Source organism: Dromiciops gliroides, chromosome 6 (genome assembly GCF_019393635.1).
Source record: "Dromiciops gliroides isolate mDroGli1 chromosome 6, mDroGli1.pri, whole genome shotgun sequence".
NCBI classification, from domain to species: domain Eukaryota; kingdom Metazoa; phylum Chordata; class Mammalia; order Microbiotheria; family Microbiotheriidae; genus Dromiciops; species Dromiciops gliroides.
The window spans coordinates 178,568,968-178,595,832 of record NC_057866.1 but is presented as its reverse complement, the minus strand read 5'-3'; the positions used below and the strand labels follow the sequence as shown (position 1 = coordinate 178,595,832).

General features: G+C 34.7%; 1 protein-coding gene across 1 annotated transcript in view; it reads left to right on the top strand.

Moving 5' to 3' along the window:
- FSTL5 (follistatin like 5) overlaps positions 1–26,865 on the top strand; it is a 996,384-nt gene that overhangs the window by 856,426 nt on the left and 113,093 nt on the right. Inside the window, 2 exon segments of the mRNA XM_043971840.1 lie at positions 13,498–13,524; positions 22,465–22,583. Of these exon segments, the coding sequence (XP_043827775.1) occupies positions 13,498–13,524; positions 22,465–22,583 (146 nt within the window).

Below are 26,865 nucleotides of genomic sequence, written 5' to 3'. Positions count from 1 at the left end.
AATGCAAAGAGAAATAAGAGTGATGCAAGAAAATCATGAAAAAAATTCAAAAGCTTGGTAAAGTAGACACACACACACACACACACACACACACACACTACTGAAGAAAATAACACCTTAAAAGTATACCTGAACAAATAGTAAAAGAGGTACAAAAAGCCAGTGAGAAAAAGGATGCCATGAAAAGCCAGATTGGTCAAATGGAAAAGGAGGTACAAAAGCTCCGCGAAGAAAATAATTGCTTAAAAATTAGGATTGAGTAAATGGAAGCTAATCACTTTATGAGAAATTAAGACACAATAAAGAAATACCAAAATCATGAAAAGAAGATACAATGTGAAATATCTCTTTGGAAAAACAAGTTACCTGGAAAATAGATCCAGGAGAGATATTTTGAAAACTATTGGACTACTTGAAAGCCTTGATAAAAAAAAAAAAAGAGCCTACATATCATCTTCCAAGAAATTGTCAGGGAAGATTGCCCTAATATTCTGGAACCAAAAGATAAACTAGAAATTGAAAGAATTCATGAGTCATCTCCTGAAAGAGATCCTAAAATGAAAACTCTTAGGAACATTATAGCTAAATTCAAGAGCTCCCAGGTCAAGGAGAAAATATTGCAAGCAGCAAGAAAGAAAGAATTCAAGTACTGTGGAACCACCGGCAGGAAACACAAGATTTAGCAGCATCTACATTAAAGTATCAGATGCCTGGGAATATGATATTCTGGAGAGTAAAGGAACTGGAATTACAACCAAGAATCACCTACCCAGAAAAACTGAGTATAAACTTTCAGGGGGAAAATGGAAATTCAATAAAAGAGAGGACTTTCAGTTAGTCTGGATGAAAAGACCTGAGCTTAATAGAAAATTTGACTTTCACATACAAGACACTAGAGAAGCATAAAAACTAAATAGAAAAAAGAAATCATAAGCAATATTAAAAGTTTAAACTATTTACATCCCTACATGGGAAGATGATACTTGTAACTCCTGAGAAATTTCTTATTATTAGGGCTGCTGGGTAGAGTATATTTAGACAGAGAGCACAGGTTTGAGTTGAATATGAAGAGATGGTATCTTTAAAAAATAAAATTAATGGGTGAGAGAGGAATGCCCTGGGAGAAAGGGAAAGGGAGAGATGGAATGGGGTAAAGTATCTCACATATAAGAATTTTTTAAAAGCTTATACAGTGGAGGGGAAGATGGAGGAGGTGCTGGGGAGTGAGTGAACCTTACTTTCATCAGAATTGGCTCAAAGAGGGAATAACATACACAATCAATTGGGAATAATAATCTATCCTATCCTACAGGAAAGTAAGAGAGGAAGGGGTAAGGAGGGGAGGTGATAGAAAGGTGTGTAGTTTGGTGCCTCAAATAGTTACATAATTTCTTGAAGCTTCTTTTCTTCACATATAAAATGAGAATAATTACTTGTACTATTTCCCTCGTAGGGTTTTTATGTAGAATGGTTTTTTTTCTGATTCTTGAGATATTATAAAATTTTGAGTTATTATCTGTCTAAAAATTCACATAGAAAAAAATTAACAATAGCTATAGCCTATTCATATCAAAAAGATATGATGGATGGGCCCTAAAGATGACCAGTGAGCTCATTTTAGAATTGAAAAGGAAAAATAGAACAAATGACATGGGAAGGGAGTAGGATGGAGGAAAATTCAAGTAGCTGAATACAAATAGAAGCACATTTTTAAAAATTTCTTTTATTACTTTTTTTGTCTGTTTTCTTTTACAACCCGACTAATGTGGAAATGTTTTACATGACTACACATGTATAATTTATATTGAATTGCTTGTGTTCTTTAGGGTGGCGGGTGGGCAGGGAGGGAGGAAGAGACTTTGGAATACATTTTTTAAACTGGATGTTAAAATTATTCTTACATGTAATTGAGGGAAAAATAAAATTCAATAAAGACATTTTAAAAAGCCAAAGTACTAAAGAGGCAGCTAGCAGTAGATAAATTGCTGATCTTATAGCTAGGAAGACCTGAATTCAAATCCAGACACAGATACTTCTTACTTGTGTGACCCAGGACAAGTTACTTAACCTTTGCCTCAATTTCCTCAACTGTTAAATTAGTTTCTTAATAGCGCCTATCTCCCAGGATTGCTGTAAAGTCCAAATAAAGTAATATTTGTAAAATGCTTGCCATAGTGCCTGGCCCATGAAAGGCACTAAACAAATGTCTTTCCTTCCATTTGGTATACTTTATTGTCCCAAATGCAAATGACCACTCTTTTTTTTTTTTTTCCTTTTCAATTCTAAAATGAGCTCATTGGTCATCTTTAGGGCCCATCCATTATATCTTGTTAATATGAATAGGCTATAGCTATTGTTATTTTTTCTATGTGAATTTTTAGACAGATAATAACTCAAATTTTTATCTTATTCTATGTTTATAATCTGTCAAGAATCAGAAAAAAAACATTCCGCATAAAAACCCTATGAGGGAAATAGTACAAATAATTATTCTCATTTTACATATGAAGAAAAGAGGCCTTAAGAAATTATGTAACTATTTGAGACAAGATTTGAATCTAATAATCCTGGCTTCCTATATAATATTTTAACTTAGATGCCAAGAAGATCTCTTTTAAAGTCCTTGCCTCTTTTTTCCCTTATAGTATTTTATTTTCCCAATTACATAACAATAACAATTTTTAGCATTCATTTTTTTGTTTGTCATTTGTTTGTTTGTTTGTTTGTTTTTTGCAGGGCAATGGGGGTTAAGTGACTTGCCCAGGATCACACAGCTAGTGTTAAGTGTCTGAGGCCAGATTTGAACTCAGGTACTCCTGAATCCAGGGCCGGTGCTTTATCCACTGCGCCACCTAGCTGCCCCTTTAGCATTCATTTTTACAAGATTCTGAGTTCCAAAATTTTTATCCCTCCCTTCGTCCCCTCCTCTCTTCCAAAAATGCTAAGCAATTTAATATAGGTTACACATGCTCTATCATGTAAAACATATTTGTATATTAGTCACAGTTGTGAAAGAAGAAACAGATCAAAAGGAGAAAAACAAAAAAATAATAAAATGAAAAATATGCTTTGATCTGCATTCAGATTCTATCACTTCTTTTTCTGAATGTGGATAGCATTTTCTTTCTTGTGATACCTTTGTATTTCTTAGTCTTGGATCGTTGTCTTGCTGAGAAGAACTAAGTCATTCATAATTGATCATCAGAACATGTTGCTGTTGTTGTGGGCAATGTTTTCCTGATTCTGCTCATTTAACTTTACATCATTTCATATAAATCTTTCCAGGTTTTCTGAAATCTGCCTGTTTATCCTTTCATTTTGTATAATAGTATTTCATTACATTCATATACCACAGCTTATTCAGCCATTCCCCAATTGATGGGCATCCCCCTAATTTTAAAAAATGTTGCCACCATGAAAAGGGCTGCTATAAATATTTTTTGCATATATAGGCATTTTTCCACATTTTTTAAAGAATCTCTTTAGGTTACAGACCAGTTAGTGGTATTGCTGGATTAAAGCTATACACTTTGGTAGGGCTTTGGACATAATGGTAACTTGCTCTCCAGAATGATTGCATCAGTTCACAACTCCACCAACAGTACATTAATGTCCAAATTTTCCCATATCCTCTCCAATATTTATCATTTTCCCTATTTGTCATGTTAGCGAATATGATAATTATAAGGTTGTACCTCAGAGCTGTTTTAATTTTCATTTCTCTAATCAAAAGTAATTTAGAGGACTTCTTCATATGCCTATAGAAAGCTTAGGTTTCTTTATCTGAAAGCTGCCTGTTCATATCCTTTGGGGAATGTCTAGTATTCTTATGAATTTGTCTTAGTTCTTTATATATTTGAGAAATGAGGCCTTTTATCTTAGGACACATTCTGTAAAGATTGCTTCCCAGCTTTCTGCTTTCCTTCTAATCTTAGTGGCATTGATTTTGGCTATACAAAAGCTTTTTATTTCAATGTAATTAAAATTATTTATTTTACATTTTGTAATACTATCACTTGTTTCATAATGAATTATTCCCTTTCTGAGAGATCTGACAGGTAGATGTTACTTGATCTTTTAATTTGCTTATGATGTCACTCTTTAAGTCTTAGTCATGCTCCCATTTTGATCTTATCTTCATATATGTTGTGAGATATTGGTGATACTGTAAGTGGCTAAAATTCTAGCTCGTCTTTCTAAAATATCTAATGAGTGGTCGCCAATAAATAATAAGCTTTGGCAAGAGTTAGACTTTTAAGCATTTATTAAGGAGAATAAGAATTTGGTGAAGAGAGAGAGAAAGGCCTAGATTCATCAATCTATTAAAAGGGAGAACACATCTTTAGCTCCGCTCTCCACCAGAGTCTTCATGAAAAAAAGGAGAGTGCCAGCCTTGCCCCCTCTTCCTCCCACAAGTATAAGTCACTTCCTGATGCCAAAAAAATAGCCATATGTCTTGCCCTCAGGCACCTTCTCCTCATGGCAGAACTGTTCTATGGTAAATATCCAGCAGGTGGTGTCATTCAAATAATTACAATACCTAATTTGTGTCTGTCTATTTCTTTCTATAACTCACATAACTTATCCTTTAGGAATTTGAATGCTAACTCTTTGTGGTAACAAAGAATTTCAAACTGAGGGGATACCCCTTAATTAGGGAATAGCTGAACAAACTGTGGTATAGTAATAGAATGGAATACTATTGTGCTAAAAGAAACAATGAGCAAGTGGACTTTAGAAAAACCTGGAAAGACTTACATGAATTTTGAAAAACCAGCAGAATATTGTACACAAAAACAGCAACATTGTGCAATGATCAACTATAATAGACTTAGCTCTTCTCAGCACTGCAATGATCGAGGACAATTCCAAAAGGCTCATGATGGAAAATGCTCTCCATGTCTAGAAAAAGAACTGTGGTTTCTAAATGCAGAGTGAGGCATACCTTTTTTTACTTTTTTTTGGTTTTCCTTTCTTGTGTTTTTTTTTTAACTTTTGTTTTGATTCTTCTTTCAGAACATGACATGTAGAAATATGTATAATATGATTGTATATATATATATAATCTATATCAGATTGTTTGCTGTCTTGGGGAAAGGGGAGGAGAGGGAAGGAAGGAAAAATGGAACTCAGAATCTTTTGTGTTTTTTTTGTGGGGCAGGGAGAACCTGACCAATGTCACACAGCTAGTAAGTGTCAAGTGTCTGAGGTCAGATTTGAACTCAGGTCCTCTTGAATCCAAGGCTGGTGCTTTATCCACTGTGCCACCTAGCTGCCCCCTGGAACTCAAAATCTTACAAAAATGATTGTTTGAAACTATCTTTAAATATAATTGAAGGGAAATACTATTAGGGAAAAAATATCATTCCCTCAGGTTCACCTTATACCCATATCCTCTGTCTATGTATATTCCTTCTAGCTGTACTATTAGTACTACAGTTTTTAAGAATTACAAGTGTCATGTTCCCACACAGGGATATAAACAGTTCAGCTGCTGCTGCTGGAGGGCACAGTGGTCTGTAAGCTTACCTGGTGCAGAGCCAGGGTCATAGTTCTGATGTTTGATCTGTGCTGAGGCCTGGGGAGTGGTTCTGAGTTTTGTCAGGGATACACTGAAGCAAGTGGAAATGTGGCTGCTGGTAGTCCCTAGTTTGCTCAGGGCTTTGCTTAAGTAAATGGTGGGGCCAGGTCCTAGCAGCTGCTTATTTGCTTAGGCAAGTAGGGCATTCTTTTTGTTGCTTGTCCTTCATTCTCAAAGAGGAACATGATGTCATGACTTGCAGTAAACTGGATTTAAGTGAGGAAAGGCCACACAAAGTCATAAGACTCACTCTCTCCTCTAGAATCTGGATCTGGATCCAGTGGCAAGATCCACATATAGATGACTGGACATGGCCCTGGATGTCTAAGCAATCTGGGTGTGGAAATTTATTTTGATTTGGGGACCCTACCTTTAGGCTGAGATTGGAAAGCCTTAGGCCCTCAGGGTCTCTTCTGTGTGGGAGGTGCTGGTGCCCCTTCCCCTCTGCTTCAGCTGAGCCAAAAATCCTCGTGGGCTTTACAAGACGCCAGGTCAGATAGCTGGGGGGAGGGATCCCCAGCTCCCTCCATCCTGAGTGGAACTATACAAGAGATCCCGGGCTCGTCCAGGCTGGGCTCTGTCATAGCCCATGCTGAGGTCCCAGGCTAGTAGCAGGGGGCACAGGCTCCTGGAGCCCTGGGTATGGTACGCACGAGACACTCAAGTATCCCTGTACCCCTAGCCGCAGCCCTGGCTGGCAGATTAGCTTGGTGTCTATGGAGGTGCAAAAAGCCCCGAGATTTGAGTGGAGAAAAAGAAAATATATATAGACCTGGGAGTTAGACTCAGGGGGAACTGACGAGATTAAGAGAGCAGAAAGGCTGGAGCACTAAGAGATGGGGGAAGGAGAAAAAGCTAAGAGCAAGAAGGGACGGAGGCCAATACAGAGAAAGGGGACGGACAAGATTAGAAGAACAGAAAGGGGTGCTAACAAGATTAGAGGGGTGGCAAAGGCAGCAGAGGGCAGACTGATGGAGCAGACAGACAGAATGGGAGGCAGCAGAGAGCACAGAAGTGGTTAGCACAGGGTACAGGCAGAGTTAGTGAAAGGAGCTGAGCAGTGAAAGTAGAATATACCCTAAGGCGGCAACGTCCCTTATTGTATTAAAAAAGTTCCATGGGCAGCAGGTGGAAAGAGACCCCAACTCGGTCAGGTTGTACATTTTATTTCCCTGTATTTTTATGTTTAAATAGTTACTCATAAATAAACTCTGCTTTGATTATTTAGTTAAGAGGCTTCTTAAATCTTTTGCTTATCAATTTTGCGAATGGAGCAGTGTGGGGAAATTTTTAAACGGCCCATATTAAGTTAAAAGCAGTCAGATAGCCAGTTAGTTATAAGTCCCCAGATTAGTCACTCAGATAGATTAGTCCCCCCACATTAGGCAAGTCAGTAATAATATTTCCACATGGGTTAAGGGATGCTCAGGGTCACACAGTTGTAAGTGTCAAGTGTCTGAGGCCAGATTTGAACTCACATCTTCCTGACTGCAGTCAGTGCTCTATTCACTGCACCACCTAGCCACCTGACTTCCCCACCATCAGGCTACACTGTAGCAAGTGGAAGTCTAAGAGCTGGAATCTGCTGGTTTCCCTGGCCATGCTGAGTCATTCAAGGGGTCCTGGTGTTGATACTTGCCTGCTCCACTGCACTGGGGCTCAGGATCTTCAGCTGGTTTGCTGAGCTGGGGCATACTATTGACTTGCTGGGATGCTTCATGTCCTTGACTGCACTTGCCCTTTACCTGAATGAGACAGATCTTTCTTGACAATCTTACAAATATCTTGGGTTCAAAGATTGTTTCATCCTTCCTTTTTGCTGGTTGTGCTATTCCAGGATTTGCTTGGGGTGCTCTTTTATGGTGGTTTGGTGGTGAATATGGGATAGTTACAGCAATTTACTGCTTACTCTGCCATATTATCTCCAGGAAGTCCCCCATGTATCTCTTTGGTAAGGCAGTGCAGTGGAATTGAAATCAGCATCATGTTATCCACAGAGTATCCAGAGTTGTTCATCATGAGCAGGGCACCCTTCATAATGATGGTGATCACTTTTTGCAAGTATTTATCTATCTGGTTTATATCTCATTTTTTATCTTTGATTATTCATAATGATGGGGGAAGGGTGTAGACAAGAAACTTTCTGACTGTATTTTTTACTACAAAGCCTAAATCTTATTTTATAATGAACGTATCGGTTCATGTTTGATGTGAATAGTAAGTTTATTTGTTGGCCATTTTGATACTTTACTCAAAACTCTGCTTCTTTTGTTATTCTTTTCTCAAATAAAGTTTTTTTATACCATTCTGAAAAATATTTTGCCAATTTTAATAATAATAATGATAGCTAGCATTTGTATTGCACTTTAGAATTTGCAGAACATTTTGCAATTCTATCTGAACTACCTTCTTTAAATTGGGCATCCCTTCATACATATTAGAAAATTTGAAAATGTTTGTGTGTTTTAAATATGAAAAGTAAACCGAAAAGGTGTGCTATTGATTTATTTTTCTTATTATACATTTCAGTTGTTCTCAACTTTTTTGACTGTTTCCTCAATTTTATTTTATGAAAATACCTAGATTTATTATCAAATTAACAAACATACAGATGGCTATGTATATTTATACATATACATGCATATTATGCATATATGTATATACATTATATACATGAGCATACAGTATATAAACTGGCGATAATCTCAGGAGCACATTAAAATCAAGGTGGAATAAGAAAGACTTCTTGTTAAAGTGAGAGTTTAACTCAAACTTCAAGGAAGCCTAGGAAACTAGGAGGCAGAGATAAGCAGGTAGAGAGTCCCAGGAATGGAGAATAGCCAGCGAAAAGGAATGTATTAGGGAGATGGAGTGGTATGAATGAGGAGAAATAAGGATGCAAGTGTTACTTGATTGGAGTACTTAGGGAAGAAGCAAAGTGTAGGAAAACTAAAAAGATAGAAAATAGCTATGTTTTGATGCACTTTGAAAATCTAGAAGGAGGAGGAGGAAGGGAGGGAGGGAAGGATAGAAAAAGGAAGGGAGAAAAGAAAAGGCTTTTTTTAAAATAGTTGATCATAGTGTTGAGGAGTCACTGAAGTTTATTGAATGGGGGAAAAGGGGCAGGGGAGTGCCAGTGTCAGGTGGAGGATCTTACTTGGTCAGACTTTTCCTTTAAAAATACCAAGGAGAAGGTTACTGCAATAATGTAGGTGTAAGGTGATAAATAATTACAAGAGAGTAGGGAATTGCCAGAAGAAATAAGGGGACATAAATGGGAGATCTTTTGAAGGTAAAATTAATGGGGCCTAGAATTTCATAATAACAAATCTTTATCTAGTATAATTTATTTTCTCTATTATAAAATGAGGAACTTTGTAGGATCTTCAAACTGGAAACTTCAAATAATTTTAGCTATTCATTAACGCTTGGATTTTGTTCATTATAGTTAGTCTCTTATTTTTGAATACATTTTATTCCAAAATATAGTGCTGGTTCTCAGAACACCTTTATGCAAAGATGCAGTTACAGAAATGGTGGTTGGATTCCCAGACTGATGATCCACAATATCCTATTAATTTCATTGTGTTTCTGAAATATACATATAATAAAGTGAGTATAATATTTGCTAGATTATATTCATATATATACTAAATATGTATTTATATATGTGCAGGTGTTTATGTATACATACACATATAAAATCCTTAAGGGCCATAGACCATGGAGGACCAAGGTTAAGATACTAGACATCCTTAGAAAAGGAAGGAGCACAATATGGTTGCAAAAACCTTTTATTTAATGACCTCATAATCTCAGCAAAAGGGAATCAGTAAAGACCTTACAAAATAGCAGCTTTAAAGGTACCTTCTGATATCACTGTAATGTTCTGAATAGAACCTTCAAATGAACTGAATTAATATCATCTCAATTGTGCAGATTACCCCAGGTATACAACCTAATGAGTTAACTAAAAGCTTCCAGGCAATTATGTAAAAAAGGATTCCCCCCTAGCTTCTTGGGTTCAAACCTGGGTAGAACCTAGGAGAATAAATGTTGAGAATTCTGGTTACATTCAGCAAGTGATTATCAATAAGGCTGATGTAAAGACAGAGCTACTTTGTTCATTGCATCTTTCTGCATAGAGTTTTTGTTGTGGTTGTTGTTATTATATTTGTTTTTTCAAATTCACAGCCTTAGTACAAGGGCTGGAATATTTCCTCCATGTGACTTTATGTTTTAGCAGGGATTAGAGCTGTTCCTGGAACATTATAGGTGTTTAATAAATACTTCTTGATTGATTTCTTAATAACAATGGAAATATGTTGAAAATTCCATATTGTCATGAAAGGGAAATGTCTACCATAACAGTGGCTCAGGCAGTAGAATCAGTGATCATAATTAATTGCTAGCCCCAGGGGGCAGTTTCAGTGGCCTGAGGTAGGCACTTCATTCAGATGGCTCTTGGGCGACATATACAGAAGTTCTAGAGAAATGAGCTTGAAGATTTATGTATGCCCATGTCCTCCTGCTCTTGTCAAGCTATTCTTTATCTATGTCAGTTACATAAAACCACTTAATTTATGAGAACATGACTTATTTGATTATCGCTTATTATAACTCTAATTCACTGTGTGGTAGAAATTTATTTCATAGCTTTTCTTCTAAACATCTCTTCCTGCAATAAGTAAACAGGTCTTCTGAAGTGTGGGAATGTTTGTAACAATGAGTCCTAATGAGAACCATAGACAAGAAATTGCCCCTTTTATTCTTACCCCCTTTAAAAAAAAATAGATTTAGATCCCCAAAGACAAGACAAAGGTCCCATAGGCTTAAAATATTGGGTCTTTGTGTACTGGATATAAAAGTTAAGATTTTTCTACATTTCAATGGAATGTACAGACTATAAAAGTTTTAAGGGCAGTATTTTATAGTAGCTTCAATTAGTTCTTGGGATGAAAAGAATAAGAGCTAACATCATGGGGTTGAGATAACAACAGTTGAGGATGAGATGAGGAAATAAACGCTGAGCATATTTTTCACAAATACTATGATTAGATATGTACTGGAAGAAAGTGACTTGTAGGGAGGGAATGGGAAAAATAGCCTTATGAATGTGTTCTTCCTCCTCCTGTCATTAGAATGAAGTAATCATTAGAACTGAGTTTGAAATAAATGCTAGATTTTAGTGTTCATCATCAAGAAAAGAAAAAAAAAGCCCAAGTAACTAAAATGAAAGGAGAGATTCCTATATTAAAAATATAAACAATAATAACATATGGAAGCCTAGATCGGTATTTACCCATGTCTAACACATTGAAAATAGCATCGTTTTAAATCTCTCTTTCTCTCCCTCTCTACCTTCCTCTCTCCCTTCCCTCCTTCACTACCCCCTTCCTCCCTTCTCACTCCCTGTAATTTCCTCCCTCTTTCCACAGAACATATTTTTCAGATCTAACACCTATCACACTTTCTGTTTGTTACTGAGATTTACAATTTTTAATCTTTTTTTTAGAATTCCAACATTGCCCTTTTTTTAGAAGTCTGCCCTTCTAAAGTCATCTTGATTTTTGATATCAAAAGGAAGAAGAGTCAATAAGACATCAAACTAAAACGTTATCCTTTCATAAATGTGGTTTGTCATGAAAGTTATTGAACTAATGAAAACCTTTAAACTCCTTCAGTCAAGGACAAAAGAAAACTCATTTAGTTGAACGACCAAACAGCTTACACATGAGTAGCCAAGGAAAATAGTTGTATAGCACTGTAGCTTCATGTGATAGTATTAACTGCTGTATTGATGCTGTTCTTTGAATATCACAAAGCTCTCCAAGCTCGTTACCTGTTGCAGATAGGGTTTTTAATATTTTATACAATACCTTAAACAGTAATTTCTTGGAAGAAGATTTGAGTGCCTTAAACATATAGTGTACATAAAAGCCAAATAGATTAGATGAAACGTTAGTGCAGGATTAAATAACCTGTGGCAAGGGTTCAACCAACCCTGTCTTTACCAGTTCCCTCAGCCTCCATTACTAAACATGGATAGACTTCAGAAAGAGTTCCCTTAAACAGTATTTACTTGGAATGTAACAGTTATCCTCTATATAGTTTAGGGCCAAAAAAAAAAAAAGCTAGAAAGTCATATTGCTTATAGACCTATCTTCTCTTCCTCCTTCCCCTTCAATTTCCTTCAATGTCCATTTTCCTTTTATCTCCTCTTTCTTAATTCATCTTTCTTTTCCATCTCTTTCTTCCTATCTTCCCTTTCTCTACTTTCTTTGGGTTTATGAATCCAAAGTCCAGCAATAGGCCAAGGACTTGTGATTTGGTGGGGGAACTCCCTCAACTCTTCAGAATTCATCCTTTCTAAAGCATGTCTTTCAGAGATGCTCAAGACTAATAGAGTTTAAAGTGACTTGCACATGTTGATCCAGAGGTGAGACTTCAACGCAGATGTTCATGACTCTGTTCCACACTGTCTCTCATTAAGTAAAGTAACTGAAATTGTGTGTGTAGGAGAAGTATAGAGAATGAAGCTCCAGAAATTCTAAGTTTCAAATAGCTTCTTTCCTTTTTCCGTCCCCCAACACAGAAGTGCAGGCAGCCTAGGGAAGAAATAAGGATAGAGATAAAGAGACTGGCCAAAGATTCAGCAAGTCTCCACATTTATTTCATAAATCTAGTCTTATTTCCATACAATCCAGAGAAACCATTATGATGATATATTGAAATTATTTTGAGGCTCAATTTTATTTTTTCTGGGAATCAAATCATGATAATTCATACTACATTGTGATGCTTTATGTTAAAAAGAAAACACTAATTAAAAAAAACATTTTTGCCTTCTGTAAAGAAAAGTGTTCATATACATATACATTTATTTCAAATATTAAATATGCATAAATAATATATATTATATATTATAGAGAACATTAATATAATATATTATATACAAACATTTATAGCCCATATATTAACATATTCATATATATAAACATATGTGTATATAACCTATATCAGATTGCTCTCCATCTTGGGGATGGGGGAGGGAAAGGAAGGTAGGAAAAAAATTTGGAACTAAAGATCCTATGAAAGCAAATGTTGAAAACTATCCTTATATGTAACTGGAAAATAATAAAATACTTTAAAAAACTTTTGTGTATATATGCATATATGTATGTATGTGTATGTATATGTATATGTGTGTATACACACATATATGTGGAAGAACTACTCTAATCCAGGAAAATTGTAAATTGTGAAAGAAAGTATAAACAAAATTGACAAGTACATTTAAACTATAATATAAAATAGAATCAAAGATTTAGAGTTATAGGACTCCTAGAGCAATACTTTCACGCCATAGATAAAGAACTGAGTCCAAGAAGAGGTGGGCACCTAGAATCACACAGCTAGTAAATGTCTGAGAGAGTATCTGAACACAGATCTTCCTGACTCTAAGTCTAGAACTATGTCTGCTATGCCTCCTAGCTGTCTCAATCTTCAACGGGTAGAGATTTTCCCCTTCAGAATTGTCTATTGGTGACAATTAACTTAATGAAATATCATATTACAACTTTTTCATGCACTTTTTTAATGTGACACATAAACATGTTTAATGAACTGTTTTAATGGGCCATAAAATGTCCTTTTTTGTTTATTAATGGAATCTTGACTCCAAAGAAGTTATTTGTGGAAATTCATAGAGCAATAATAATAATCCTAGATAGATTGCTGCTCTATTAATCTACATTAGTTTGGTTAATTCACTGTTACTGCTTCTCTGTAGATTTTCTTTCCTGGCCAGAGGTTGTGCCCACTTAAGTAGTTATTGGAATCTATGTGCATTTGTGTGCATTCTATTTTCATTTATTTCTTCTCTTTTTCTCTCTTTTTTTTTTTACATGCTGCAGTTGCTAACATATTATGGCGAGAAGAAGGTACTTATACAAATTACTTTTCTGTATTGCTGTGACTGTTTTATCACTTATTCAAGTTGTAGTAATTATCTGAATTACCCTAGACTGCCTGTCATTATTTTGCTTTAATGTTTTTAGCTCACCTCACTTAGTGTCCTTTTATAAGCATGCTACCTTTAAATGTATTTGTTTACAGTGCCTGAAGATGTGGCCTCATTGTTAAAACATAATTACTGTATCATAAAGCAGATTAAGACACTAAAAATGATTCTGAAATACAGGCAAAGCAAAGTAAAATATTCACCTTTGCTGCTTTGTCTAGGATGTTTGGCTTAAGGTGGGGCCACAGGGCCATAGGCTCCTACCAAGAGACTGAATACATCTCACTAAGATTAGGAAGAATATTTTTGGCAGAGGATTCTCTGTTCTGGTGGCATAAGAAGATTTGAAATGAAATTTACAGCTGGCCAGAGAAGGGCGCTAAGGCAAAATTAAGACTATGAATAACAAAAAGGGAGGTTTAATGATAGCATTAGCTTAGATTTTTATCATACTTCAAGATTTTCAAAGTTTATTCCTCATAAAAGTCTTGTGAAGTAGGTAGGATTATACCTGTTTTAAATATGAGAGAACAGAGAGTGAAACAACCAATCTGGCTTGACAGGACTAGGAAGTGTCAGAACAAGAAATAATACTGTCTTTCTATTTGAAGGGCATTGTCTTTGCCATGAATGGGAGCAGTAACTCATTGATTTATAGGAGGGGAAAATAAATAATTCTATATACTAGATGCTGATGTACAGGTTATAGTTAATATGAGATAATATGAGTTTAATATGAGAAGTTAAATAAAATGTTATGATCACTGAAGCTGATGAGAATAATACAAAACAAAAATGACCCCCCCAATTAAAAAAAAAAAACTTGTTCAAAAATATAGGAGGGAAAAAAGCACAAGAACCTTTAACTTATAGTCTGCAAAAGTTGCTTAAGATTCAGCTAAGTTCAATGACTTGACCATGATCATATAGCTCTTAAGAATTAGAGTCAGGATTTTTATTTAGCACTTTCTGATTCCAGGTCAAACATGAAGTCTATTATGCTTCTCTCTCTTTCTCTCTGTCTCTCTCTCTCTCTCTCTCTTTGCGGGGCAGTGAGGGTTAAGTGACTTGCCCAGGGTCACATAGCTACTAAGTATCAAGTGTCTGAGGCCAGATTTGAACTCAGGGTCTCCTGAATCTAGGGCTGTTGCTTTATCCACTGCACTGCCTATCTGCCACAAGTTTCTTTCTTAATATTAAAGAAATAGATTCCTTTAAAGTAATGCACAGGCCATAGAGTTGTTTCACAACGAACAGAAAGCATGACCAGATACTCAGTGACCTTTAGATGAGGAGTGCAGGAGAGAACTTCAATGGCAGAAAGTGAAGAAAAAAGCCTCCAGATGAGGGTGAAAGAGGAGAGCATAAAAGTTGACTTGAAGCCTAAACGTCAAAATCTAAGATCCTGGCAACTGGTCCCATCACTTCCTGGCAAATTGGGACAGAAGAAATGAAGGCAGTGATAGCTTCTGTATTCTTGGGCTCAAAGATCAATGAAGCTGGCAATTGTAGCCATGAACTTAAAAAATTACTTTCTCCTTATGAAAAAAGCTAAGGCAAATCTGGACAGTGTAGTAAAAAGTAGAGGTATCTGGGGGCAGCTAGGTGGTGCAGTGGATAGAGCACTGGCCCTGGAGTCAGGAGTACCTGAGTTCAAATCCGGCCTCAGACACTTAACTCTTACTAGCTGTGTGACCCTGGGCAAGTCACTTAACCCCAATTGCCTCACTAAAAAAAAACAAAAAAAACCCCAAAAAGTAGAGGTATCACCTTGCTGAAAAAGGTTCATATGCTCAAAATGATCATTTTTCCACTAGCAATGTATAGCCATGAGATTTGGACTATAGGGAAAGCTGTTCACTCTGGAATTCATGCTTTCAAATTATGGTGTTGGAGAAGAATTTGGAGATTCCCTTGGACAGCAAGGAGATTAAATCTGTCAATAACTAAAGAAATCAATTCAAATTATTCACTGGAAGGTCAAATACTGAAATGGAAGCTAAAATACTTTGGCCACTGAATAAGAAGAAGGGACTCATTGGAAAAGACCCTGATGCTGGGGAAGATTGAAGGCAAAGGGAAAAGGGGATGCCAGAGGATGAAATGGATATGTAGTATCATGGAAGCAATAAACATGAGCTCAGATAGACTTCAGAAAATAATGGCAGATAGAAAGGTATGACTAATCTATGGTACATGGGGATGCAGATTTGGACACAACTGAACAACAATGATGACAAGAGCATGCATAAGAGAAGAGGGGGATGCAACCTATATTATCATAAAGCATTTATTTTCTATGACCAAAGCCCTTTTTGCCATAAAACACCCTTCTAAGTCATAATAATATGGTCATTACTTCATCTCAGAAGAATAATAAAACTTTAAAGCAGGGAAGCTTAACATTTTTTGTGCTATGAAACCCATTGGAAACCTTGTAAGGACTTGTGGAGCCCTTATAAGAATAATGTTTTAAAATACAGAGGTTAACAAAGGAAAGCAAGTATGTTGAAATGCAATCATTATATATTTACCTATCTATCTATCTATCTATCTATCTATCTATCTATCTATCTATCTATCTATCTATCTATCTATCTGTATCTACGGATCTAAACAAGTTCATGGACCTGAGGGTTAAGAACTTCTGTTTTAAAGGCAGAGATGTAAATCAAATTTCATTCCTGCTAGGGTATTTAGATTAAATGGATACTCGTTAGGCATCTCTGCCTAAAATTCCTTAACAGAAGACATAGTAAAGAATGAATTTGGAATTTAAAAAAATCATTAGTTTTATTAGAAATGGCAGTAAAAAGGAACAGATAATCCTGTTTAATCTCCAAAACTCAACTAGATAGAATCCCATAGCTGGTTACTAAATGATCTTGTCAGTTACCATTGCAGGATTTCACCTCCAACACAGAAAAGCCCCATGAATTTGAAAGCTGTATGAAGTAAAAGGAATCACAAGGGCATGACTCTGTTATACCTGGCTTGACATGAAGCAACCATTAGCTATCTTGGGCTGTCCAAGTGAAATCATGGCTTTTTTTTTTGTTTGGGTTTCTGTTGCTACCTGTTATACAGGGGCTCTCTCCCAATACAATAGGAGTGAAATGGGGATGTATATTAGACCAAATTAGACCCGATTTCATTCATCAGTATTTAAAACTTATAAAACAAACAAACAAACCTGAAAATATATCTTCCTAACTTCTGCCATCTTAAACATAGGCATATACACATGTTTAAGTGGGCGCACACATACAAACACATACACAGACACACGAACTGATTATATAAGAAAGCAAGCAAAATATAGATTTTTTTGCAAGTCATTTAGATAAACAACTTGGATAAAATAAAATGCATATGTATGTTTCATCCAGAAAACCCTGTACTCAACTGCATTATTTTTGTCATTAAAGTTAAAAACTAACAGTGAATTGAACTATAAAGGGAATTAGAGTAGGAAATTAAATATTAAGAATCATATCTGGGGGGCAGCTAGATGGCGCAGTGGTTAAAGCACCGGCCCTGGATTCAGGAGTACCTGAGTTCAAAACCGGACTCAGACACTTGACACTAGCTGTGTGACCATGGGCAAGTCACTTAATCCCCATTGCCTAAAAAAAAAAAAAAAAGAATTATATCTGGGCGGGGGGTGGGGGGGGCAGCTAGGTGCCTCAGTGGATAGAGCACCGGCCCTGAATTCAGGAGTACCTGAGTTCAAATCCGGCCTCAGACACTTAACACTTACTAGCTGTGTGACCCTGGGCAAGTCACTTAAACCCAATTGCCTCACTAAAAATTAAAAAAAACAAAAAAGAATTATATCTGGGGCAGCTAGGTGGCACAGTGCATAAAGCACCAGCCCTGGACTCAGGAGGATCTGAGTTCAAGTCCGGCATCAGACACTTGACACTTACTAGCTATGTGACCCTGGGCAGGTCACTTAACCTGCCCTGCAAAAATTTTTTTTTAAATTAAGAATTGTATCTTTTGACATCCCATTATTGTCATGTTAATAGTACTTTAGTGTCATGTAGGAATGAATTTGATTCATAAAAAATGTTAAAACCAATGGACAAGGTGTGGGGCATAGTTGTGTAGTTAATAGAGGGCTTCTTTTTAAGTCAGATTGACTTGGATTCACTTCCTGTATTCTTCTGTCAGATAATAACTTTTTGACCAAGGACAAGTCACTTAATCTCTTAGAATCTCCAGCAACTCTCTAAGATTGCCACTTACAGATGAGTTGTTGATATGAATCGGTGGAAGTTGTTTTGAAACCAGGAATACTTATGAAACCACAGATCCTAACCCTCCACTTCCATCTCACAAATATAGATAGATGGATGGATGAATGGATAGATAGATAAATAGAGGTATAGAGAGATATAGTGCTACATACAGGAATAGTTTTATGAGACTTACATATATGGGAAATATTGACTATCACCAAGTTCTTATTATGAATTAATCTACTGGTATATTCAAGGCAAAACCTGGTCACCATTATGAGATATAAAAAGCAAAAAAAACCCAACAATAACAAAACAACTAGTTGGCCTATTGCTCTCAAACTCTTTTTTTGCTATTATTATTAGCATTTATTAACATCCCTTTGCTGATTAACCCCTCTAGCTTATAAAATAATTTACCTTAACTTCACATTATTTTTGGGAACTCAAAATTTCCATTACTTTTCCAACACCAGTTAATGTGTTATTGTGTATTCAGGTGTCCCCAATAAGAACATACATAAGTGCAAACTGATTTAGACCCTCCATAGTGCTAAACCTAAAATCATTGTTTCATTCAGAGATCAAAGAAGCTATATTAAGAAAAAAATCATAGATTTAGAGTTGAAAGGGTCTCTTCCCTGTCATTTTTCAGATGAGGATTTGTGGGCCTAGAATAGTTAAAAAACTTATCTAAAGTGACTCAAGAAGAAACTCAAAATTCTCCAACTGTAAATCACATATACTTTCTATTTCTATAAAACCAATAAAACAATTAATCAACAAATATTTTAGGTGAATACTGTATTACAGATACTGTATTAGTTGCTGAAAAGGCATATAACCAAAGCTATAGTTGTGCAAAAAACAATATACCAATAAGAATGCTTCAAAAATCTAATCAAAATTAGTGGTCAGTACACTACAGATTACACATGATCTCTAGCCTTTGCCTGAAAGATTATGCAAAGTAAGAAGATATGGTAAGAACTTTATTAAAAAGTTAATTGTTAGTTAATTCACAAGGCATGGGAGCACAAAAGAAAAAAAATTGGTAGGAAGAATTGATAAAAATGTTTTGGACAGGTATATTTACAGATTTCCCAGTGAATACTTTCGTAGAGAGCTTCACAAGTCTTTGAAAAGGTTTTTTAATAGAGATTGCAGAACAAGAGTGGGCAAAATGAAAGAAATGTAAGGAAGACCTGCCTTCAAATTGCTCCTCTGACACTTGTTATTTGGGTGACCTGAGGCAAGTCATCTAACCTATGGTTTGTTTGTTTTAGATTTTTTGGCAGATTTTTAGTGCTTGAAGAGCAGCACTCATAGAGTGATTATACCTACAGATATTAAGATTACTAATATATATATATATATATATATATATATACATATATATATATATATATTCTAAACTCTAAGGGAGAGGAGAAAATGTCATTTGAATTTTGTCTTTGTCCTATATTTAATATATTTATTTTATTTGCTTCCCAAGTTATAAATAGTAACATAAAGCTTTTTTTATTTAAATTGGAATTTTTTGATAGTATTGACAGTTAGGTGCCATAGTCGATAGAGTGCCAGGCCTGGAATCAGAATGATTTATCTTTGTGAGTTCAAATCTGGCCTTAGAAACTTCCTAGCTATGTGACCCTTGGCAAATTAATTAACCCTGTTTACCTCAATTTCTTCAACTGTACAATGAGCTGGAGAAGGAAGTAGAAAACTACTCTGTATCTTTGCCAAGAAAACCCAAGTAGGGTAACGAAGAATTAGACATGACTAAAATGACTTGGAAAATAACAATGTCTTTATCTATGATAAAAATTACAAAATCTGACATTATTTTAGCATTATTAAATGGAACAACAAAGATCTCTGTAAATATCCCAGATTAACTAATCAGATACTATTTATTGATGAAAGTTCTATTTTATAGCCATCAACCAAGAATCAATCTAGAAAATTAATCTTCATGTATTTCTGTATGTGCAAATAGAATCACTGCAAAGAACAATCACCAGACATAAATGCTTCCTTTGCTCTTTGCTATGAAGACAAATAGGACTCAAATTAAGATTTCCTAAATCTTCAGATTAATTATGCTAAATATCTTTGAAATTAAGCATATATATATATATATATGTGTGTATATATATATATAAAGCATATTTATGAATATAAAGAAGCAGGTAGATAAGATGGATACATAGATGGATGAATGGATATAGGCATACACATGTGCTTCCCTGTTGAGCAAATTATATTTGACAGATAATTTATTACATTAATTTGATAAAAATCAGTGGGTATGTAGAAACTTCTTGAATTTTTTTTTATCTGAAGCTGTGATTTTATCAGTGTTGGGGTGAAAACAAATCATTTGTACCTTGTAGTCTTAGAGAGTTGCCTGGGCAGAACTTTTCTTTTTTTTTTTTTTTCCGGGCAATGAGGGTTAAGGAATTTACCCAAGGTCACCTAGATAGTAAGTGTCAAGTGTCTGAGGCCAGATTTGAACTCAGTTCTTCCTGAATCCAGGGCCAGTGCTTTATCCACTGGGTCACCTAGCTGCCCCTGTGCAGAACTCTTAAGGAACTTGCAACAGTTGAAAACATGATTGTATCGGAGATAAGAAATGAACTGAGGTCTTTCTTCATCTAAGGCTGGTCTTCTCTTCATTATGCCATACTCCCTCTCTATTCATAAGCTTCATGAAATTGCTTCATACATGGTAATTTTATTGCTTAAATTAAAAACAAACAAACAAAAAGATTCAGCTGAAGTGACGATCAATTAATTAACTCCAAGTTACCATAAGTAGCTAGATATTTAAAGCTGTCAGTTGCTATTGTTCACAATTTTGTCTTCATATGTGTGACTAATCAGGTCCATTGAGTTTTGATGTTGAGTCTAAGTTAGCCATATATTCCAGGCTATTGAAACATAGGCTAAGGATCAATGCAATTGCAATTAATATTTCCTTCTTATAAATAATGACTTAAAAATGAGTAAAGCTAACAATTATTTCCAGTCATTAAGGCCATTTAAAATTAAATATGTATGTATATATGTGTGTCTATGTATGTATATATATACATGCATATGTATGTAGACATAAATATGTATATATACACATATGTAAACATACATATGTGTATATATAGAGAGACAGAGATGGTTTGATAAATACAATTAAATTTTCATATCATAAAAAATTTATTGATTTTTATATCATATATCTTAATGCTATTAATATTTGCAGAACATTATATTTTTATATTATGAAGTAGACAAGAAATTCATCAGGAGGCTACATTTTACTAAGAAGCTGTTTTTTAAATCCAATGAGTGATGAAAGAAAGTATCTTTTATTTTGTTTTTCTAAATGTTTCACAGAATATCACTTTTCACTTTATAATCTTTCATTTCTTTTATTCGTATATTTTAAAAAAGTAAGCAACATCAGAACTTCATTAGTTAATTTATTAAAGTATATCTTTTCTTTAAATAGCTTTGATTCAATGGGATTGATTCACTTTTCTGATTCATGTCAATTTCTCTCACAGTATGCCATCCCTGATCAGAGTAAATTTAATTAGAATGACAAAATTTTATGGAGTAATCCAGTGTCTCTTAGAAAAGGATCAGTTTATAATTGTAAAAGGACCAGATGGAGAGTCATAACATCTGGCTAAGTAGCAGAAACACTTGAATAGGGCAGGAATGAATCGTGAGCAAAACCTGAATGTATGCAAAAGTGCTAGATCAAACTGAGGACACAGTCTGGTTCAAATCTGACTCGATTATAATCTTAGATTATAGGGTAGGATATAGGAATTAAATGCCATTTTAAAAAAATTCATCTCATTTATAGAGGGCTTTCTGAGGAAAATTGAGGAGACGATTACATATTAATAGCATTATACATGTAAGAACTTTTAGGTTTCTAAATGTAGTCACTTGCTAGGAGAGTCAACATTATAATCTTAATTTATGCTTTGACTATAGGGCTATGGTGACTCAAGGGGAAATTAGTCATATCCCAAGATTTGGGGACTTTCCAAAATTACACACACACATACATGCATATGTTTACACACATAGTATATAATGAATACATAAATGTGCATGTGTGTATATGTGACATACATATGTTATATGTCATTCATATAGTTTTTCTTCCTTCTAAGGAGGCAGAGTAATAAAAGATCATGATGCTTGATATTTAATAAATGCATTAATTTTGATCAAGAGAAAATCTAAGATATGTAGGAAAATAAGCTGAATTTATTTTTTCCTAAGTTTTGTGATTTAATGTGTATGTTTTGACTATTAATATTTTAGAGATAAAATATCACTCTGGGTTTTAGTCATTAAATCACTGAATTGCAAATGATCAAATGTAGGGAAATGGGGGAAAAGATTCAGAATTGCTATCTAATATTACAAAGCAACTTTAGTTGTAGGATGAAAGATCCTATAGGGTTTGCTTTATTAATATCACATATATTCACAAATTGATCTCCTGTTAGTGGTTGGAGGGGGTTTTGAGTTTGGTTGAAGATATATTTGATGGTTTTATTTTGAACATTCAAATGATTCTTTTTGTTCCTAAGGTCTGGGAATTGGGAACATGTTCTATGTTTTTTATGAAGATGGAATCAAAGTGATACAGCCGATAGAATGTGAATTTCAGAGGCATATTAAGCCCAGCGAGAAACTCCTTGGATTTCAGGCAAGTATTTTGTAAATCCCTATGCAGTTTTCCTCAGTAATTTTTGCTAAGGGGAAACTTGAAATATGGTTCAGCCAAACTTCTAGTATGATATTTAAAAGATCAAACTAGAAATCATGGTGAAAGCACTTTTTAAATTCAGTTTCTAAGACTAGAATACTGTGATTTTGTGTTTTGGTACATTGGAATCCTAGAGATTAAATAGGGTTCTGTTGTATATGCCTAATCATTAGTCTTTCATCAAAACAAAGACTAAGTGATTTGAGTGACTAGAGGAATATGTTTTAATACTGCTTAAATAACAAAAAAAAAAAAATTGAAGCCTCCTCCCAAAGTACCTAGTTCAGTGTCTATGTATAAATACAGTGTAATTTTATGTTTACTCATTTTCTACATTATCTGTATTATAAATGTTTTACTTTTGACCAACTATATTAGATGTTATAATGGTCTGTGACCATGTATTAAAAAATATATTTTTTTTAATTAATAAAGTATTTTATTTTTTTTCCGTTCCATGTAAAGATAGTTCTCAAACTTTGTTTATACAAGCTTTACAATTTCAGATTTTTCTCCCTCCCTCCCCTCCCTCCCCCCTTCCCTAGACAGCAGGTAATCTGATATAGGTTATATATATATATATATATATATATGTGTGTGTGTGTGTGTGTGTGTATATATATATGTATATATATATGTATATATATATGTATATATATATGTATATATATATATATATATTCACACACATAACATTAATCCTATTTCTGTATTAGTCATGTTATAAGAGAAAAAAATCAGAGCAATGATGGAAAACCTCAAAATAGAAAAAAAACCAACAGCATCAAAAACAAAAGAAATAGTATGGTTCATTTAGCATCTATACTCTGCAGTTCTTTTTTTTTTTTCCTGGATTTGGAGATCCTCTTCCATCACGAGTTCCCTGGAACTCTTCTGTGCCATTGCATTGGTGAGAAGAATATAGTCCATCACAGTAGATCAACACTCAATGTTGATGTTACTGTGTACAATGTTCTTCTAGTTCTGCTCATCTCACTCATCATCAGCCCACGCAAGACCCTCCAGGTTTCTCTGAACTCCTCCTGCTCATCATTTCTTATAGCAAAATAGTATTCCATTGTATTCATATACCACAACTTGTCTAGCCATTCCCCAATTGATGGGCACCCCCTCAACTTCCAATTCTTTGCCACCCCGTAAAGAGCAGCTCTAAATATTTTTGTATATGTGGGTCGCTTTCCCCCTTCCATGATCTCCTTGGGAAAAAGACCCAAAAGTGGTATTGCTGGGTCAAAGGGTATGCACAGCTTTATCGCCCTTTGGGCATAATTCCAAATTGCTCTCCAGAATGGTTGGATAAGTTCCCAGCTCCACCAACAATGAATTAGTGTTCCAATTTTCCCACAGCTTCTCCAACATTTATTACTTTCCTTTTTTTATCATTTTAGCCAATCTGATAGGTGTTAGGTGGTACCTCAGAGTTGTTTTTATTTGCATCTCTCTAATCATTAGAGATTTAGAGCATTTTTTCATATGGGAATAGATAGCTTTGGTTTCTTCATCAGAAAACTGCCTGTTCATATCCTTTGACCATTTCTCATTTGGGGAATGACTTGGATTCTTATAAATTTGATTTATTTCCCTATATATTTTAGAGATGAGGCCTTTTTCAGAAGTACTGGCCACAAAAATTGTTTCCCAGCTTTCTGCCTCCCTTCTAATTTTGGAGGCATTGCTTCTGTTTGTACATTTTTTTTTAATTTAATGTAATCAAAATCATCCACTTTGCATTTTATAATATACTCTATCTCTTGTTTGGTCAAAAACTGTTTTCCTTTCCAAAGATCTGATAGGTAGACTATTCCTTTCTCTCCTAATTTACCTATGGTATCACCTCTTATGTCTAAATCGTGTATCCATTTTGACCTTATTTTAGTATAAGGTGTCAGATGTTGGTCTATGCCTAATTTCTGCCATACTATCTTCCAGTTTTCCCAGCAATTTTTGTCAAATACTGAGTTCCTATCCCAGAAGCTGGAGTCTTTGGGTTTATCAAACACTACATTACTAGTGTCATTTACTACTGCATTTCCTGAGCCTAGCCTATTCCATTGATCTACCACTCTATTTTTTAGCCAGTACCAGATAATTTTGATGACTGCCACTTTATAGTAGAACTCCAGGTTTGGTACCGCTAACCCACCTTCCTGTGAATTTTTTTTTCATTATTTCCCTGGATATTCTTGATTTTTTGTTTTTCCAGATGAATTTTCTTATTATTCTTTCTAGCTCTATAAAATAATTTTTAGGTAGTCTGATTGGTATGACACTGAATAAGTAAATTGATTTAGGCAGTATTGTCATTTTTACTATATTAGCTCTGCCTATCCATGAGCAATTGATATCTTTCCAATTATTTAGATCTGAATTGATTTGTGTGAAGAGTGTTTGGTAGTTATGTTCATAGAGTTCCTGGGTTTGTCTTGGCAAGTAGACTCCCAAGTATTTTATATTATCTACCGTTACTTTAAATGGAATTTCTCTTTCTATCTCTTGCTGCTGGACTTTGCTGGTCATGTATAGAAATGCTGATGATTTATGTGGATTTATTTTATATCCTGCTACTTTGCTAAAGTTGTTAATTGTTTCAAGTAATTTTTGAGTTGATTCTCTAGGATTCCTTAAGTATACCATCATATCATCTACAAGAGTGATAGTTTTGTTTCCTCCTGCCTATTCTAATTCCTTTAATTCCTTTCTCTTCTCTGATTGCTAAAGCTAACATTTCTAGTACAATATTAAATAATTAGGGTGATAATGGACATCCCTGTTTCACCCCTGATCTTATTGGGAAGGCCTCTAATTTATCTCCATTGCATATAATACTTGCTGATAGCTTTAGGTAGATACTGTTTATTATTTTAAGGAAAGCTCCCCCTATTCCTAAAACTCTCCAGTGTTTTTATTAGGAATGGGTGTTGTATTTTGTCAAAAGCTTTCTCTGCATCTATTGAGATTATCATATGATTTTGGTTGGTTTTCTTATTGATGTGGTTGATTATGCTAATAGTTTTCCTAATGTTGAACCAGCCCTGCATTCCTGGTATAAATCCCACCTGGTCATAGTGTATTATCCTGGTGATCACTTACTGTAATCTCCTTGCTAATATCTTATTTAAGATTTTAGCATCAATATTCATTAGGGAAATTGGTCTACAATTTTCTTTCTCTCTTTTTGCTTTACCTGGTTTTGGTATCACCACCATATTTGTGTCATAAAATGAATTTGGTAGAACTTCACCTATTTTTCCAAATAATTTGTATAATATTGGAATCAATTGTTCTTTAAATGTTTGGTAAAATTCACCTGTAAACCCATCTGGCCCTGGGGATTTTTTCTTAGGGAGTTCATTAATGGCTTGTTCAATTTCTTTTTCTAATATGGGTTTATTTAAGGATTTTATTTCTTCAGTGAACCTGGGCAGTTTGTATTTTTGTAAATATTCATCCATTTCATTTAGATTGTCAAATTTATTGGCATACAGTTGGGCAAAATAATTCCTAATTATTGATTTAATTTCCACTTCATTGGTCGTAACATCCCCTTTTTCGTTTTTGATACTGGTAATTTAGTTTTCTTCTTTCTTTTCTTAATCAAATTATCCCATATTTTATCTATTTTATTGTTTTTTTTTCATAAAACAGCTCTTAGTTTTATTGATTAATTCTATAGTTTTTTTTGCTTTCAATCTCATTAATTTCTCCTTTGATTTTCAGGATCTCTAATTTAGTATCTAATTGGGGATTTCTAATTTGTTCTTTTTCTAGCTTTTTAAGTTGCATGCCCAATTCATTAATCTCCTCTTTCTCTTTTTTATTCATGTAAGCATTTAGAGCTATAAATTTTCCCCTAAGCACTGCTTTGGCTGCATCCCATAGATTTTGGTATGCTGTCTCATTATTGTCATTTTCTTGAATATAGTTATTGATCATTTCTATGATTTCTTGTTTGGCCCATTCATTCTTTAGAATGAAAATATTTAGTTTCCAATTGATTTTCATTCTACTTTTCCCTGGCTCTTTCTTACATGTAATTTTTATTGAATCATGATCTGAAAAGGATGCATTTACTATTTTTGTCTTTCTACATTTAACTATGATGTTTTTGTGCCCTAATACATGGTCAATTTTTGAAAATGTGCCTTGTACTTCTGAGAAAAAGGTATATTCCTTTCTATCCCCATTCAATTTTCTCCAGACA